The sequence below is a fragment of the Triticum urartu genome, chromosome 6A (assembly GCF_056163025.1).
Source record: "Triticum urartu cultivar PI428250 chromosome 6A, HENAU_Tu73, whole genome shotgun sequence".
NCBI lineage: Eukaryota > Viridiplantae > Streptophyta > Magnoliopsida > Poales > Poaceae > Triticum > Triticum urartu.
In genome coordinates, this window is record NC_141878.1 from 97,385,676 (window position 1) to 97,405,135 (window position 19,460).

A 19,460-nucleotide genomic window follows, 5' to 3' on the forward strand; every position below is an offset into this window, starting at 1 on the left:
GGCCTGGATTTGGGGATTGGCCGCATTCCATGGCAGGCCAAAGGTAAGCTCGACCATTTTATTTCCCTGTCGGCCCAGCATTGAGGTCTGGCTTATCGGCTGTGTTCTATGGCAGGCCAAAGGTCAGCTCGATCTTTTCATTTATGTGCCGTGCCTGATAAAAATCAGACACGGCCTTTTTATTTTTAAATTATTTGAATTGCTTACCACATGTATCACGTGATAAATCAGACACGACCCTTATGGCCAGGTTTGCTGTAGACTCCCTTGATGTACTTTAACGGACGATTGCTCCCTACGCGAAAACAGCCGATGCGATGGGTGGGTGGCCATGTCGACCGAACCCCACCATACCATTACCACGGGCAGCGCCGGCAGCCACCAGCACGCGCCCGCACGCCCCTGCCGTCCCGGTATGCCCTGGCCCAAATGGCTCACCACCAGAAAGAACCAACCGAGGCGTTGGGTAGATCACAATCCATGTATGGTCGGTGCGGTGCGTTGCCACTCTCGCTCGTTCATCCTCGGCACACGCGGCGGTCGCCGGCATTTTTCGAGGAAACATTTGATTTGGACCTCGACCACCCATCCGACTCCGATTCAACCAGAGCTGTACCTGCAATCATGCCCTGCGGAACACACACCGTCCACCTTTTAGACTCTACTAGTGGACTATGGATGGGAGAATATGGGATCGTAAACTGTGCGTTTGCTTCCAGCAACGTCCAGCCTACCCACATGAAGGCGGACGCTGACCCTGGACCGGACCCAACCCCGCCCCGAGGGAGCCCGGCCAGAGTCCGTCCCGCGCAGCACGCCCGGCTGGACCCGACCCAACCCAACCCGCCGCCGCACCGAGCAACCGAGCCACAATAATTGGTTGCCGCCAAGCAAGCGCCACTAGCCACGGCAGTTTCTGTCACCGCTTCCGAGTCTGCGCTAGTGCGGTCGGGTCTACCTTCCTCCGATCGGGTGGCTCTGGACTGTGGTCGCCAAGCCAGCCATGGCCGCCTTCCCCTCCGTGTCTGCGGCGAGGACGAGGCCGAGACCCATCCTCCTCCTGGTCCTGGCCGCGTCGGTGGTCGCGGTGGCGGTGCTCGCGCGCGGCGCCCGCGCGCAGCTCTCCGCGGGGTTCTACTCGGCGAGCTGCCCCACCGTGCACGGCGCCGTGCGCCAGGTCATGTCGCAGGCCGTCCTGAACGACACCCGCACCGGCGCCGCCATCCTCCGCCTCTTCTTCCACGACTGCTTCGTCAACGTACGCGTCTCCAGCACGTTCGTGTCCGTGTGAATCAGATCCCTCTGACTGAATTGGTTTGCATGATGACTCTTCCAGGGCTGCGACGCCTCGCTGCTGCTCGACGACACGGCCACCACGCCCGGCGAGAAGAGCTCCGGCCCCAACGCCGGCGGCTCCACCTTCGGCTTCGACGTCATCGACAACATCAAGACGCAGGTCGAGGCCGCCTGCCCCGGGATCGTCTCCTGCGCCGACATCCTCGCCCTCGCCGCGCGCGACAGCGTCAACCTGGTCAGCCCCTCTCTCTCCACCCCACGCTCGCGCCATAGCAATTCTTCCCCAACGTGCCGGCCATGAATGAAACACTCGTCGTGCGTGCGTGCGTGCATTCAGCTGGGCGGGCCGAGCTGGGCGGTGCCCCTGGGGCGGCGCGACGCGACGGCCCCGGACCCGGACGGGGCGAGGACGCTGCCGGGCCCGGACCTGGACCTCGCCGCGCTCGTCTCCGCCTTCGCCGCCAAGGGGCTCACGTCGCGCGACCTGGCCGCGCTCTCGGGCGCGCACACGGTCGGCATGGCGCGCTGCGTGCAGTTCCGCACCCACGTCTACTGCGACGCCAACGTGAGCCCGGCCTTCGCGTCGCAGCAGCGGCAGCTCTGCCCGGCCTCCGGCGGCGACGCCAGCCTCGCGCCGCTCGACCCGCTCACCCCGAACGAGTTCGACAACGGATACTACCGGAACCTCATGTCCGGCGCCGGGCTGCTGCGCTCCGACCAGGAGCTCTTCAACAACGGGGCCGTGGACTCCCTGGTGCGCCTCTACAGCGCCAACCCCGCCGCCTTCTCGGCCGACTTCGCCGCCTCCATGATCAACCTCGGCAACGTCAGCCCGCTCACGGGGGCCAGCGGGGAGATCAGGCTGGATTGCAGGAAAGTCAATTCTTGATTTACATACATACATACACTAGTAGTATATATATTGGAAGGAGTAACATGTTTTACTAATTCGTTGATGAAATCGACGAAGCATGACACTGCATCGGAATAGAAATGCGTCAAGCAATTAGTGAGTTGATTGATTCATTGATTGATTTTCTTTCTTTCATGATGATGATGAAGTTGTAGAGCTTTACTATTTTAGGAAGATATCTGACGTAACCATTATCTATATGATCCAAACTACTCTATATATATGAAATGCACATTGCAGATTTGGTGCTGTAGTGCTACTTTAGTAGCGATCAGTAGCGTGGAAAACTTGAATCTAACAGCAGATCCATAGCCATTTCAAATGTCCAATCAGTGTGGGTAACATTGGCCCTGTTTGGATCATGGGGTTAGAGCTAGTTTGGGTTAGTTTGGGGCTCAAATAACCCAAAAGTATCCAAACAGGGAGGGTTAGAGTGGGTTAGTTCCATCTAACCCAACTATCCCGGTGGAGAGGTACTTATTTGGGTTAGAGTGGGTTAGAAAATAACTCTAACTCTAACTGTGTTAGAGTATCCAAACAGGGCCTATGAAATAATTGTGCGTTCATAGTACTCGACAAAAGCGTCGTTACATATAAATAGCTGGAAAATTGCTGAGCGCGCATGTGCCTCTCCGATCAGTTGGTGGCGATCCCGTCAAGGAATATTGCGCTGTGTTCCTAGCGCTAAAAAATGGTTGATGGGCGGATAGGGCAGCGGGGGAGGGACGAAAAGGCATGTCGAGACCCTCGATCGAGATGTGGTTCGTGGAATGGCCCTGAACCGTCTCGAAAGGGACTTTTCACCCGACCAATGCGGCCGGATTGTCTCTAGTTCTAGCCGTGCTAGGAGCAACGCTGCTGATCCATCGATCCAAAAATATCTCCTCCCCCCAAGAGAGGGGAAAGGGAAGACCTATGTGAAGACTTGGTGTTGATCATGCACATAACGGTGAAGATAAGGAGGTGTTGTAGCGCATTACTAGTATTTGTGTTCTTGTGGACACCATTTTGCTCATTAGTTGGTCCAGTTTGCCACTTGTTAAAGTTTGGAATGGGAGGTCACTCAGCACTCAGGATATTTTCCTTACTACGGTCACAGGGGGGGTCTCCCCCCTGCGTGCATTCCTCAAAGGTCACAAAGCTCAAGTCTCTACTAGTCTCTACTAATATTAAAGGAGAGTCGGTACCCGGAAAAAAACCGAGTTGGTAGGTTCGCGTCATCTTCTTTTCGGTTTTTTCTTCCCATGTCCGCATCCTCGTTTGGTTTTCCGTAGACTTTTTATTAGTAATCTCAAATGATGTCGCATAGAAAAAAAAACTAGTGTATATGGAGTACGTTGAAATAATCTTTGAACGAAATCGATACTTTTCTTTCCTTTTCCTATCATTCCCTTGAAACACTAACAACATTCATTAATTTATGAAACGTCCATAGGGGAAAAAGCACTACGATGTCTCTATTGTGACACTCGTAATTGGTATGAAATCGCTAAAAAATGTTTTTCACGTTGCAATGCATGGGTAATTAGTTAGCTTACATAGAGTTGAAGAAGTGCGAAGGTGAGGTCGGGGGCGGAGCCAAGGTTTGAGCATGGAGGGCCGAGCCTAGTTGATAAGATTTTTTCCCAGCGTAGACTATCATGATATTATAACAAACATTGTTTTATATAAAAATATACTTGTTGTGTCAGTTTAAATTGGATATATGGAAAATAAATATGTCAGTAATGTTGTGAGAATAAAACTTAGCTGTTAATTATCATGCAATGTCGAAGCAAGTTGCATTCCATTTTGCTTTGAATTAATCTCGACGGTGTTTACTGGCGCTTTTCTCTTCATAACTGCAAGATTTTCATTATATATATATATGTAGTGTTACTACTCATCACCCAGGGGGTAGAATAAGTTATTTTTCATCCGAGATAATTTTACGATCATTTCATAATTAAATTACGTTTATATTTGAAATAGTTACATTCCTATTGATTCACTATGTAAAATTTGGCATAAGAAAATAAAAATATAGGTCATAAAATAAGAAAATTTACAATTTATGTGTATTTATACAACACAAAAAAACACATAGTTCAGATTTTTTTATTACCAATAAAATAATATACAACGTTTATTTGGAAAAAATGTTACCGTGATTTCAAAATAGTGTTCAAAACATGTATTTAAAAAAGTACATGTTCAAAACACATATTAAAAAAAAGGTACATGTTCAAAACATGTATTTTAAAAAAGTACATTATATATTAGAAAAATGCCAATATGCATCATAAAAATGTTTCACATGTGCCCTAAAACTGTATATTGTGTACCGAGAAAAAAGTAGACATGCCTTGGAAAAATATAACTGGTTAAAAGTTACAAAGAAAAAAACAAAGAAAACTAATGTACAACAAAAAAAATAAAGAAAACCAAAAAAATGAGAAAACAAAGAAAACCAATGGGAAATGAAAAAAAACCCATGGAAAACCGATGAAAAAACAAATAAAACCAAAGAGAAACAAAAAGATAAAACCCATAGAAAACCTGACCTGAACGAATCTGCAGCTCGTAGCGAACAATTTGCGCTATTGGGTCGGCCCTCTAGATGTCACACTAGACCATGAAGGTGCGCGTTGCCGCGCCCGTTTATCCTCTAGAAAAATATAAACATTTGATAAAATTTTAATGATTTAAATTACAATGTTTCATTATAGGTGCTGAAGCATAACTCTCGACCATTGATTAGAACTGATCAACTAATCACGAATCCTCCGCTCATGTTTGTCTTATATTACAATCATCGGAATGGTCAAGAAATAGACATAACAAAAAATGTAGTGCAACATTTTATCTTCACCTTGTTTACTCTGGCACATAACTGAACTTTCTGAGAGTTCTTCGGTGGAATATCTCAATAGAATTAGTTATCTTAGATAAAATGGGCATGCTGGAGCCAGGCACAAATGGTATTCAAAATCAGGATCCTTACCAACATTCCAAGCTTCGAATACAAATTTTGACTTAAAAAATAATTTAATGAATTGTATATAACCTTCCCGCAAAAAAAAAAGAATTGTATATAACCATGAACAAGTCTAGAAAGAAAGATATGTCCTGTATAACATCTCTGTAGCAAGTGCCACCACAAATTAGTTTTCAGGATGCTTTTAAATGCTAGTTCCCTGAACTTCCTTTGTGCGCATCTTCTGCAGTTGATATGCATGTACGTAAAATATATGCTATGCTAAGTAGGTATGATTAGGATAACCTAAGGTAAGTAACTGATTTGCATGCTTACAAATTGCTTGGGTAACATGCAACAACGCCTACAAAGATTCGTGCTGCTGAAACTGCCTTGCTTTGCCAGTGTCCTCAGAGATTCAAGTATAATCTATCTTTACATACATCTATCAGAAGAGAAAGATGAAGGTATAGCTCAAAAGAAAGCCCTATCTCCTTAACATGAACGACATTGCTACATCAATTGTTTGGTTACAAATACTTTAGGCGTCATTACTGTAATTTTCACTTATTGACAGAAAATGTCCCCCATGCGTAATAAGCTGTGAACTGAAAATATCAGGTCAGAACTTCCTATAATTCAATGAGTACAAATTTGTTTACTTAATATCTGGGGAAAACCTGTAACAAACAACTGGACATAAGCAGAGTGGGAGTGGAGAAATAAAATCACCAAAGGAAAGAGCTCACCTGGCCTTGGGATTGTTTGCGCCGTGTTGATCAATGAGCAGCAGCGCTCCTCTTACCCCTGAGAGGTTGCTGTCCTCTTTCTCCTAGAGCTGCTGGCGGCAAGGTGACACTCAAGATGATGGCATAAAGGCACCCACATACACGCGTGGCCTTAATCCTTCAGTTGCTCATTCGTCACTGGTGGCGCGTGCTCTGGCCTGCAGCCACCACGGAAGAACTCTGCTGGCCACGACATGGGAAAGAGAGACCCGTCGTGGGGGCCTGCGGAGGAAGAGTAGAAGGCGCGTACAGGGCATCAATGCCGAGGCAGACAAGAAGTAGAAGCTCGTTGCCTAGACAGAAGATGGCGGCGGCGCAGCGCCGAGGAGGAGGGGACACCTCGAGGACAGGTTTGAGACGTGGCCTGTTAGAGGGACCTCGTGGGCTTTCTACCAAATGGCCCGATTAGGGATAATTAGTGTAACTCGTTTCCTGGAGCAGCGGCCCAGAAAACGGTGCTTTCAGTAGTCCGCGTTCACGACTGGGACGAACAAATCTCGTGCGTAGATGAGAGTGATCGAACGGCTTAGAGCGTCAAAACGCTGTGGGGGCTCGTAGCTAGTTGAGTTATATTGTTTAGTAATGTAGGTGATTCATTTAGAGAGCAAGTAGTTAACAAGCGCTTTTTCGGAAGTCTCACAACGATCAGCGTCACTTGGCGCGCTCTCAGCTGTCCCGTCATCTGTCGTGCTCTGGACGCTCCTTTTCGGATTTTATTTTTTTTATTTTTTCGCACGCGTTTTCGGCTTTTTAAACGGTTTTTCCTGAATTTTTTCGACGTTTCGGTTTTTCACCGGTCTTCCTTAACTTTTGGACACAAAAAATTTGCGCGAGAAAACACGTTTTTTTTCCTTCCGCGAGAGGCACGTTTTGCTTTTGCGAGAGGCACGGTTTTGCTTTCGCGAGAGTCACAACCGTGCCTCTCGAAAACAAAACAAAAACACATTTTCTGTTTTTTCCTTCTGCGAGAGGCACGGTTGTGCTTTCACGAGAGGTACGGCTGTGCCTCTTCGGAAACGAAAAAAAAACACATTTTCTGTTTTTTGTGAGAGGCATGGTTTTTTTTCCGTGAGAGATTGGGTGTGCTTTCGCGAGAGGCACGGGCGTGCCTCTTTCGGAAAAGGAAAAACCAATGCTCCCGGTTTGGTTTCTTCGTTTGATATTTTTTATTCTTTCGTGAAAAAAAAGTTTGTCAAAACCTATCAATAAGTGATCTAGTTTTGAAAATCTCGACACAAGGAATCTAAAGGTAAAAACGGTTCAAGATTTAGACACACGGTTTAAAAGATAAAACATTTTAAATAAACAAAACTACGAAAAAAGGAAAACTTTGCGACAAATGGCGTATAAGGTGGGTGTAATCTTTGCAATAAGTACTCTTAACTAGTGATTTCGATTCACTTCAGGAATGTGTAAGAGCGAGATTTTAGGCTGTTTTCGATTGTCTCGTGGTAGGGGGTTGTAATTTTTCATCGCTCATGGGCCGCATAGGCAGGTTGTTTTTTTTTTATCCTTTTTTCAAGCACTCCGCTTTTCTGCGAATTAAGAGCTTAGAGCATCTCTAGCAGACCCCTAAAAAGCCCCGATCCGCAAAATAATTGTCAAAATGCGGATCGGCACGAAAAATCCCGCCTGAACAAACCAAAAACGGCCGGCCCGCAAAAAAATTGAGAGGCGCGGCAAAAACTTGACCACAACCCGCGAATACGCGGGTTTGTCCTCCTCCCCGGCCCGTCGGTGCCCTGCATATAGCGGGAGCGGTTGGTGGGGAGGACATTTCAGCCCACGCTTTTCCCAACCAACCACCTCCCCTCTCCCCCTCGCCCCACCATCGGGCCACCGCCCAAGATTCCGGTGAGAGTAGCCGGCGGGAGCACGCCGAAAGGCCGCCACACGCACAAGGTTGTCCTCCGCCCCCCTCCTGCGTCGGCGGGCCGAAATTTGCGAATTTGCGACCCTTCATCGCAGGCGACCAAATTTGGCTTTTCCGGCCGCCGGTGGCTGTGCCAAGCGATGGAATGGTCGGGGGCATCTCGCGCAGCCCCGGTAAGGTCGTATCGTTGCATGCAGGTACGGGTTCGTCCTCCCGCCACCGCCGACGGTTTGCGGGCATGAATTCGGCCGGTCGTGCACCGGGCTCGGCGCTGACACAGCGGCTCTGTGGCTCGCCGATGTCGCTCGTACTGTGCGACAACTGCACGCGGACAAGCGGCTAACTTCGGGCACGCCGAAGCATCCCGGATGGGTGTTCTTCAAATGCGAAAACGATAAGGTACAGGCTGTTTTCATTCGGCTCATTTTGATAGCTCATTCTTTGGTTCAATTGCGGTAGCTCATTTCGAACATCATCATGTGTGTAGGAAGATGGATGCTCATTTTGGTTTTGAGAAGGCGAATACATTGATTTATTGATAGAAAGAAACTTAATAGACGTTTGTGCACTCCTTAGTAGAATCGAAGGCAGTGATGCGGCTGCATGTGCAAAAGACGCTCCAAGATTGCACATATCGCATGAACAAAACGAATCCGAAAACATACCGATACTTGTTGAAGAAAGAGGGGATGCCTTCCAGGGCATCCCCAAGCTTAGACGCTTGAGTCTCCTTGAATATTTACTTGGGGTGCCTCGGGCATCCCCAAGTTTGAGCTCTTGCGTCTCTTCCTTCTTCTCACATTGAGACCTTCTCGATCATCGAACACTTCATCCACACAAAACTTCAACAGAAAACTCGGTAAGATCCATTAGTATAATAATGCAAATCACTACTCTAAGTACTGTTGCAAATCAATTCATATTTTTTGGCATTGTGTCTACTGTAGTATAACTTTTTCATGGCTTAATCCACTGATATAAATCGATAGTTTCATCAAAACGAGCAAACTATGCATCAAAAACAGAATCTGTCTAAAACAGAACAGTCTGTAATAATCTGAACATTAACCATACTTCTTATACTTGAAAAATTCTGCCAAAATTAGAAAAAAATAAACAATTTGCATAGAAATACAGTGCAAAAGGAATCAGAACCATTTGACGTTCCAGTAAAAAAATGTAAAATCGCGCACTACAGTCAAAGTTTCTGTCCTTTACAGTACAAACCAACAAGCATTGTAAACATCCTAAATGCAAACCTTGGCACATTATTTTTATAATACAATGCAATTGTACAAGGGGATAATTATTTTTATTGAAAAGTTTCTGTAATCAAGATTCACAAAGTTTCCGTGAGCATGAACAAAGTTCAAAGCTAGCTCCCACTTCAACAATGCTTGTCTTTCTCACTTTCGCTTTTCTTTTTGAAAAGTTTTGGGTTCCCCTCTTTTTTTTTGTTTTTAAACTTTATAAAAGCACTCAACAGAAATAAATGACTCTCTAAAACTTCCGGGTTGTCTCCCTGGCAGCGCTTTCTTTAAAGCCATTAAGCTAGGCATATAGTGCTCAAGTAGTGAATCCACCCGGATTCCAAGGTATGTCAAAGCCAATTTTAATTAACATTGATTTGTAATTTAGTGGTGAGCACAAAGTAAAATATACAATGCAACAATGAAGTCTAACTCTCTTCCTATGCATCGGCATGTCATAAAAGAACAATTCATGCACACATAGTAAAGGCCAATGCATAGTATAAACAGTTTCTTGCAATTTTATCGTGTGGGAAACATAGAGAGGTGGAGATATAGTTCCTCTCTAATAATAATTGCAAGTAGGAGCAGCAAGCACATGCATATTATATCTATCAAAATCATCATGTGTAATAGTAAAACGCAACCCATCAATATAATCCTTAATAAGTGCAGACTTCTCCGATATAGTGTAGTTGGGAGAATTCAAAAAGATAATAGGACTATCATGCGTGGGTGCAGTAGCAACAATTTCATGTTTAACATAAGGAACTATAACAAGTTCATCTCCATAAGCCTAATTCATATTGGCATCTTGGCCACAAGCATAGCAAGCATCATCAAAAAGGAATATTTCAAAAGAATCAGCGGGATCATAGCAATTATCATAGCATTCATCCTTCGGTAAGCACGAAGGGAAATTAAACAATGTATTAGTTGAAGAGTTACTCTCATTAGAAGGTGGGCACGGGTGATCAATCCGCTCTTCCTCCTTTTGTTCTTCGCTCTCCTCCTCATCTTTTTCATCCAATGACCTCACAGTTTCATCAATTTCTTCTTTCATAGACTCCTGCAAAATATTAGTCTCTTCTTGGACAGCGGAGACTTTCTCAATAAATGCATCAATATCGGAATTGAATTCATAATTGGCATAGCAATATTTAAGGATAGCTAAATTTTCAGGTCTATAAACAGCATCATAAAGATTTTCAAACTCTTTGAACATAGATTCAATTTCATAAGCACCCCAAAAAAGCAACAAATTCTTCTATTTGTTCCACATCATAGTAGTCATATATACCTCTAGCATAAGAAGCCAAAGTTTCATTATCATTAAATTCACATGAAAAGGGAAGGTGTGGAGCCTTCATCCTAGAGCAACAAGTATAATCATATCTCAAGCATAGTTGCCTAGCATACCAATACAACATATAAATTTGTTCCCACAATAGTTTCCCTTTTTGAGTCAAGCGATAATCCCTAAAGTATTCACGTTGATCCAACGTGTCTCCCATTACCAAATTGAATGGGGTTTTCTCTGGATTATCAAAGTAGTACATAATATCTGTCACATAACGAGCATCGAGGGTTTTAGGAGGTTCCTCATCTCCATGAGCAGCAAGTACACCTAATTTTTTTGGTATTTTGTGTCCCATATCCATAACTAAAGATAAAGAACAACTAAGAACAACAAATAAAAATTACTTAGTGATAAAGCAAACAAGCACACACGAGAATATTCACCCCACGCTATTGCTCCCCGGCAACGGCGCCAGAAAAAGGTCTTGATAACCCACAAGTATAGGGGATCAAATGTAGCCTCTTTCGATAAGTAAGAGTGTCGAACCCAACGAAGAGCTAAAGGTAGAACAAATATTCCCTCAAGTTCTATCGACCACCGATACAACTCTACGCACGCTTGACGTTCGCTTTACCTAGAATAAGTATGAAACTAGAAGTACTTTGTAGGTGTTTTTGGATAGGTTTGCAAGATAATAAAGATTACGTAAATAAAAAGTAGGGGCTGTTTAGGTAAAGACACAACTAAGTTAGTTTTAGTAAAGAGCTTTTTGTTACGAGAAAGTTATTTGTCCCTAGGCAATCGATAACTAGACTGGTAATCATTATTGCAATTTTATTTGAGGGAGAGGCATAAGCTAACATACTTTCTCTACTTGGATCATATGCACTTATGATTGGAACTCTAGCAAGCATCCGCAACTACTAAAGATCATTAAGGTAAAACCCAACCATAGCATTAAAGCATCAAGTCCTCTTTATCCCATACGCAACAACCCCCTTACTCGGATTTGTGTTTCAGTCACTCACGCAACCCACTATAAGCAAATCATGAACGTATTGCAACACCCTATAGCGGGGATCCCTCACGCTTGTGCGACACGGAGAGCACCATAGGACAACACCAATAATAAAACATGCAACTCAAACCAATCTTGATCATCAAATAGCCCATAGGACAAAACGGATCTACTCAAACATCATAGGATAGCCATACATCATTGGGAAATAATATATAGCGTTGAGAACCATGTTTAAGTAGAGATTGCAACGGGTAAAAGAGGGGTTACACCGCTGCATAGAGGTGGGAAGAGTTGATGATGATGGCGGTGAAGTTGTTGGTGAAGATTGCGGTGATGATGATGGCCCCCGGTGGCACTCCGGCGCCACCGGAAGCGAGGGGGAGAGAGCCCCCCTCCTTCTTATTCTTCCTTGACCTCCTCCCTAGATGGGAGAAGGGTTTCCCCTCTGGTCCTTGGCCTCCATGGCATGGGAGGGGCGAGAGCCCCTCCGAGATTGGATCTGTCTCTCTGTCTCTCTCTATTTCTGCGTTCTCAGATTCTTCCCTTTCACCGTTTCTTATATTCCCGGAGATCCGTAACTCTGGTTGGGCTGAAATTTTAACACGATCTCTATCCGGATATTAGCTTTCTTGCGGCGAAAGAAGGGCATCAACCGCCTTACGGGGTGGCCACGAGGGTCAGGGGCGCGCCCAGGGGGTGGGGCGCGCCCCCCTGCCTCGTGCCTCCCTCGGGCACCGTCTCGCGTGGATTTTTCTTCCCAAAAATCATATATATTCCAAAAAAATCTCTGTCAGTTTTTATGCCGTTTGGACTCCGTTTGATATGGATATTCTGTGAAACAAAAAACATGCAACAAACAGGAACTGGCACTGGGCACTGGATCAATATGTTAGTCCCAAAAATAGTATAAAAAGTTGCCAAAAGTATATGAAAGTTGTAAAATATTGGCATGGAACAATCAAAAATTATAGATACGACGAAGACGTATCAATGCACAGGAAGAGCAGTTGAATATACAAACATTGTCAACAAAAGCAATGAGAAATACAAAAAAAGGACGGCATAATATAATTCACATATATGACGCTTGGCTAAACAGCATGTCATTGCATAATACACATATATAATGCCTTGCAACAAGCTAGCATTGCATAATTAACATCTATAATGTCTTGCAACAAGATGGCATTGCATAATTCACATATATGGTAATTATACACTAAACCTGTGGCATTCACACAAAGCATGTCTAAACTAAGCAAATGACGTAGCAATGCAAGATACCATACACACGATATGAGCAACATAACCCTACCAAGTTAGAGCATGCACCTCGGGGGGGGGGGGATAGGACTGGTCATCTGTCTCTGAATCCTCCCTTGAGGAGCTATCTGTAACCAGCAAGACATGCGCTTCGTCAGATAGCATTGTCTGCTCTGAAGACTTTGTTTCCACTTCAGATTTTTCCATGACCGTGCCGAATGGCTGATGTACAGGAAGAGTAATTGAATGTACTAAAATTATTGACAAATTTAACACGTAATAAAAAATGATGTCATGATATAATTCACATATAATATGACTGGCTAACCAGGGTGGCATTGCAAAATTCACATATATGATGCCTGGCTAAACAAGATGGCATTGCATGATTCACATATACGATAAAGAAACTAGACAGATGGCATTGACACAAAGCATGTCTAAACTAAGCAGATGGCATCTTTGATGTATACAGTAATCAATGCAAGGCACCATATGCATGATATTACCAACATCAGCATGCCAAGTTAGAGCGAAGACCTCATGGGGTAAATAGGAGTGGTCTTCTGCTTCTGAATCCCCCTCAGAACAGTTATCTTCCTCTTGATTACGATCCGAAATGGGTAGAGGGGAGGCTGCCTTTGCGCCCACCATGGAGCAACGTCTGCATGAAATTTTATTGCCACGCAAGGATCGTCTCTTTTGCTCTACATGTTCAGTTCCATTGTGTACAATAACTGACATGCATAGGAATAAAACATAGTGAGATTATGTAAGGAGTGCATGCACAAATCCAGAGTGATGGTAGCAAACTGTTGATAGACCCAAAACCAATGATACCGGGCAGATAATAGCTTTAGTTAAAAAATATAGATAATGACTCCTTTAATGTTTGTTTGCACCCAACATTAAACTCATTGTAGGCACCCGAGATTAACCAGATAGTAGATAGATAGTACTGATTGCTGCCCCAATATGTACCCCACAACCATCTAAAAACTCAAGTTTCAGCATAAGTTTGGACCTGACTCGGAGTCTAATAGGTGAACACGACGATAAAGTAGCATGTCATCATATTAAGCAAAGCATAACGTAAGCAGACACGGAAGAGTGCGACCTCTCTTGCGGACCCGTGTAGTCCTCAAGGTCATCTGCTTAGTTGATGATGACAATGCAGTTGTCGTGGCTGCCGGCGGCGGGGAAGAAGATCTGAGGCGGCGAAAGATAGTGTGGAGAGTGGATCCCTGCTGTGGTGAACCCTTCCGTCGTTGGAGCAGCTGAGCTGGGGTGGAACACAGCACCGCAGGAGCAGGACAAACCACACAAGGTTTTCTTTGACACATATCTGTAACAGAAGTAATTGTGTAAGGGCTTGTTTGAATTTGAGGATTCTAACAATGCAGGGATAGGAAATAGACAGGAATAGGATAGGAATGCACGTGCAAAACAGAGAATTTAAAAACACAGGATTTCTGCCAATCTGGGTGTTTGGTTCACAAGAATTGGAAGAACACAGGATGCAAAGAAGCATGGGGAGATTAAGTCAAACCACAAGAAAATGTACGGTTATAATGCTATTATGCTACTATCTCTTAGTCTTGTGCTTCATGAATAGGAATTTGAAAAGGAGGACAAGTGGAAATTAAAATTCCTACGGTTTTTATTTCAAGGAGACACTAAAGGAACAAATCCTACAGTTTTCCTTTGCTCCATTCTTTTGCACCAAATTCATGAAAAGTAGTACCATAGGAAACTTCCCAATTCCTATGTTTTTCATTCACTTTTCCTTTCAAGCACTGGCGATTCTAGTAGGCAGGCTTGAGCAAGGAAAAGCCTACACTAAAAAAATGTTTTTGTGCTACTTCTATTACTTTGGACCCAGGCCACTGCCCTACTAGCTCAGCTCCCAGGGCCATCGACAAATGCACAACTCAAACACGTAGAGATAAATAATGATGGCGTTCAAGAGAGTCCATCACAGATAGCTAAGTTGCCTTGTACCTCACTACTTGTCATATAGTAGGATAAAATAATCATATTTCCCATTACTCTGTGTGTTTAGTGGACAATATATATAACATGTAGAGTAAAAAAGAGATGCAACAAGTGTACAACCTCTTTGGCGAAGCCATGTCGATCTCAGCGTGATTGGGTTGGCCGGTGAGGATGCTCCGGCTGACTTGGCTGTCGGAGGAGGGGAAGAAGATCTTAGGCGTCTTGAGATGGAGCCCGAGGTACTGCTCCGCTGTGATGGAGGGTTTTGTCGTTGGAGCAGCTCCGGTGAGTTGTACGATGCCGAGGCTGAAGCAGGACAAGAGAGACAACGTTAACCTGAGTGGAATTCTAATAGCATCTCCAATAGATGACGTAAAATACATAACCACAAAGTGCTAGATGTAAAATACATCAGTCGCTCATCTCTGAACTTAACTGTCGAAACTGAATTTAACTGTTGAAACTAAACTTAACTGTCGAAACTGAATTTAACTGTTGAAACTAAACTTAACTGTCGAAACTGAATTTTGCTGTCGAAACTGAATTTTACTGTTGAAACTGAATGCACTAGAGGTGAGGCTACATGTCAGTCAGTGACTTTTTCATCTCTGGTCAGTCGATTTTGCAGCCGTTCGATACAAAATCAAGGGCCTGCTGCAGTTCATCTTCAACCTCCACCCCCCTGAACCGCCAGCCACCACCGTCCAAACAGCCGCCCCTCGACGCCCGCGCCCGACGGTGCGCCGCCCTGCCCGCCCCGAAAACACTCCCCACCGCCGGTCCGCCGCCGCCCCGGCCATCCCTCTAGCCCCCCCCCCCCGTGCCGAGCTTTTTCTCTGGCGATCCCCACGCCACCGCCCCACCACCGCCGGCGACCACCACCCCCACCCTGAACCCTAAGATAGATTGTGGGGTACCTTGATACGTCTCCAATGTATATATAACTTTTTGTTGTTCCATGCTATTATATTATCTGTTTTGGATGTTAATGGGCTTTATTTTACACTTTTATATTAGTTTTGGGACTAACCTATTAACCCAAGGCCCAGTGCAAATTGCTGTTTTTTGCCTATTTCAGTGTTTCACAGAAAAGGAATATCAAACGGAGTCCAAACGGAATGAAACCTTCGGGAGCATGATTTTTGGAACAAACGTGATCCAGAGGACTTGGAGTGGACGTCAAGCAACCAATGAGGAGGCCACGAGGCAGGGGGGCGCACCTACCCCCTGGGCGCGCCCTCCCCCCTCATGGGCCCCTCGTGGCTCAACCGCCCTACTTCTTCCTCCTATATATGTTCACATACCCCGAAAACATCCAGGAGCACCACGAAACCCTATTTCCACCGCCGCAACCTTCTGTACCCAAGAGATCCCATCTTGGGGCCTTTTTCGGAGCTCCGCTGGAGGGGGCATCGATCACGAAGGGCCTCTACATCAACTCCATGGCCCCTCCGACGATGTGTGAGTAGTTTACTTCAGACCTTCGGGTCCATAGCTAGTAGCTAGATGACTTCTTCTCTCTCTTTGGATCTCAATACAAAGTTCTCCTCGATCTTCTTGGAGATCTATTCGATGCAACTCTTTTTTGCGGTGTGTTTGTCGAGATCCGATGAATTGTGGGTCTATGATCAAGTCTATCTATGAACAATATTTGATTCTTCTCTGAAATCTGTTATGCATGATTGGTTATCTTTGCAAGTCTCTTCGAATTATCAGTTTGGTTTGGCCTACTAGATTGATCTTTCTTGCAATGGGAGAAGTGCTTAGCTTTGGGTTCAATCTTGCGGTGCTCGATCCCAGTGACAGAAAGGGAAACGACACGTATTGTATTGTTGCCATCGAGGATAAAAAGATGGGGTTTATATCAAATTGCTTGAGTTTATCCCTCTACATCATGTCATCTTACCTAAGGCGTTACTCTGTTGTTATGAACTTAATACTCTAGATGCATGCTGGACAGCGGTCGATGTGTGGAGTAATAGTAGTAGATGCAGGCAGGAGTCGGTCTACTTGTCACGGACGTGATGCCTATATACATGATCATGCCTAGATATTCTCATAATTATTCGTTTTTCTATCAATTGCTCAACAGTAATTCGTTCCCCCACCGTAATACTTATGCTATCTTGAGAGAAGCCACTAGTGAAACCTATGGCCCCTGGGTCTATTCTCCATCATATAAGTTTGCAATTTATTTTATTTTGCAATCTTCACTTTTGATCTATATCATAAAAATACCAAAAATATTTATCTTATCATTATTATCTCTATCAGATCTCACTCTCGTAAGTGACCGTGAAGGGATTGACAACCCCATTATCGCGTTGGTTGCGAGGTTCTTATTTGTTTGTGTAGGTATGAGGGATTTGCGTGTGGCCTCCTACTGGATTGATACCTTGGTTCTCAAAAACTGAGGGAAATACTTACGCTACTTTGCTGCATCACCCTTTCCTCTTCAAGGGAAAACCAACGCAGTGCTCAAGAGGTAGCAAGAAGGATTTCTGGCACCGTTGCCGGGGAGTCTATGCACAAGTCAAGACATACCAAGTACCCATCACAAACTCTTATCCCTCGCATTACGTTATTTGCCATTTGCCTCTCATTTTTCTCTCCCCACTTCACCCTTGCCGTTTTATTGGCCCTCTTTTTCATTCGCCTTTTCTTTCGCTTGCTTCGTCGTTATGGCTAGTCATTTATCTACTCCTCTGTCTCCCAATTTTGAAGTTCTCCACTTCAAACAAAGACAAGAAGAAAACTTAAAATATGCTTGGTATAGCATGATAAAATCTTATCATGATTTCACTATAGAGGGAGACTCTAAGATTTTACTTCGTAATTTTTATATTGGGCTCACCATACCCCATAGGTAACTCCTTGATTTTGCTGCCAAAGGGAATTTTATTGATATTGACCCCAGTGTTGCTTATGAAATTATAGAAGGGATAGTAAGAATACTTTCCCCACAAAAGGGACCATCTCCTGAGGGAACCCAAATCTTAGAGAAATTATGCAAATTGCCGAAGTCTATTGAACCTCTTAAAAATGTTGGAGGGAACCTTCACCGCATGAATACATTGATTACCTCTTTGCAATAAGCGGCTGGATGCTCTAGATCTAAAAATCTCTGAGTATGAAGGGAAATGTAAGGAACCTCCCAGATTCGAGCATAACTCCATTAAAAAGATAAATACCAAAGATGATAATACCTAGATCTATCCTTGCTTTTATGCCTAGCTAGGGGCGTTAAACGATAGCGCTTATTGGGAGGCAACCCAATTTTATTTTGTTTCTCACTTTTTGGTTATGTTTAGTAATAAATAATTCATCTAGCCTCTGTTTAGATGTGTTTTATGCTTTTAATTAGTGTTTGTGCCAAGTAGAACCTTTGGGAAGACTTGGGGAAAGTCTTTGCGATCTTGCTGTAAAAAACAGAAACTTTAGCGCTCACAAGATTTGCTGCCATTTTTTATTGGAGTGTGCTATTTAGTTAATTCTTTTTGAAGATGATTAATAGATAAATTACTCACGTACAGAAATTTATTTTAGATTTTTTGGGGTTCCAGAAGTATTCTAAACCTACAGATTACTACAGACTGTTCTGTTTTTGACAGATTCTGTTTCTCGTGTGTTGTTTGCTTATTTTGATGAATATATTGCTAGTAATAGAGTTTATGAACCATAGAAAAGTTGGAATACAGTAGGTTTAACACCAATATAAATAAAGAATGAGTTCATTAGAGTACCTTGAAGTGGTGGTTTGTTTTCTTCTACTAACGGAGCTCACAAAGATTTTCTTTTAAGTTTTGTGTTGTGAAGTTTTCAAGTTTTGGGTAAAGATTTGATGGATTATGGAACAAGGAGTGGCAAGAGCCTAATCTTGGGGATGCCCAAGGCACCCCAAGGTAAAATTCAAGGACAACCAAAATCCTAAGCTTGGGAATGCCCCGGAAGGCATCCCCTCTTTCGTCTTCGTCCATCGGTAACTTTACTTGGAGCTATATTTTTATTCGCCACATGATATGTGTTTTGCTTGGAGCGTATTGTATGATTTTATTCTTTGCTTTTTAGTTTACCACAATCATCCTTTCTGTACACATCTTTTGTGAGAGACACACATGAATTGGAATTTATTAGAACACTCTATGTGCTTCGCTTACATCTTTTGAGTTGGATAATTTTTGCTCTAGCGCTTCGCTTATATCTTTTAGAGCACGGCGGTGGTTTTATTTTATAGAAATAATTGTTCTCTCATGCTTCACTTATATCATTTTGAGAGCCCTTTAGAACAGCATGGAAATTCACTATGGTTATAAATTTTAAATGCTAAGAGAAGTTGGATGCTTGATAGATTGTTTCGAGATATAGAGGTGGTAATATTAGAGGTGTGCTAGTTGAGTAATTGTGAAATTGATGAATACTTGTGTTGAAGTTGGTAAGTCCCGTAGCATGCACGTATGGTAAACGTTATGTGACAAATTTGAAGCATGGGGTGTTCTTGGATTGCTTTCCTTATGAGTGGCGGTCGGGGACGAGCGTTGGTCTTTTCCTACCAATCTATCCCCCTAGGAGCATGCGCGTAGTGCTTGGTTTTGATGACTTGTAGATTTTTGCAATAAGTATGTGAGTTCTTTATGACTAATGTTGAGTCCATGGATTATACACACTCTCACCCTTCCATCATTGCTAGCCTCTTCGGTACCGTGCATTGCCATTTCTCACCTTGAGAGTTGGTGCAAACTTCGTCGGTGCATCCAAACCCCGTGATATGATACGCTCTATCACACATAAACCTCCTTATATCTTCC

General features: G+C 44.0%; 1 protein-coding gene across 1 annotated transcript; it reads left to right on the forward strand.

The window, feature by feature from the left end:
- Positions 1–878: 878 nt before the first annotated feature.
- Positions 879–2,322, forward strand: LOC125514438 (peroxidase P7). Its single transcript, XM_048679768.2, has 3 exons — positions 879–1,258; positions 1,337–1,531; positions 1,634–2,322. Exons 1-3 carry the CDS (start codon positions 1,004–1,006, stop codon positions 2,183–2,185), a joined length of 1,002 nt encoding a protein of 333 aa, XP_048535725.1. The 5' UTR covers positions 879–1,003; the 3' UTR covers positions 2,186–2,322.
- Positions 2,323–19,460: the final 17,138 nt, after the last annotated feature.

What these genes read in the sequence shown, in the direction of transcription:
- LOC125514438 (XM_048679768.2), top strand. Translation starts at nt 1,004, where the DNA reads ATGGCCGCCTTCCCCTCCGTGTCTGCGGCGAGGACGAGGCCGAGACCC. An exon ending in TCCACGACTGCTTCGTCAAC is followed by an intron (nt 1,259 to 1,336) that starts GTACGCGTCTCC and finishes TGACTCTTCCAG; the next exon opens with GGCTGCGACGCCTCGCTGCT. An exon ending in CGCGCGACAGCGTCAACCTG is followed by an intron (nt 1,532 to 1,633) that starts GTCAGCCCCTCT and finishes GCGTGCATTCAG; the next exon opens with CTGGGCGGGCCGAGCTGGGC.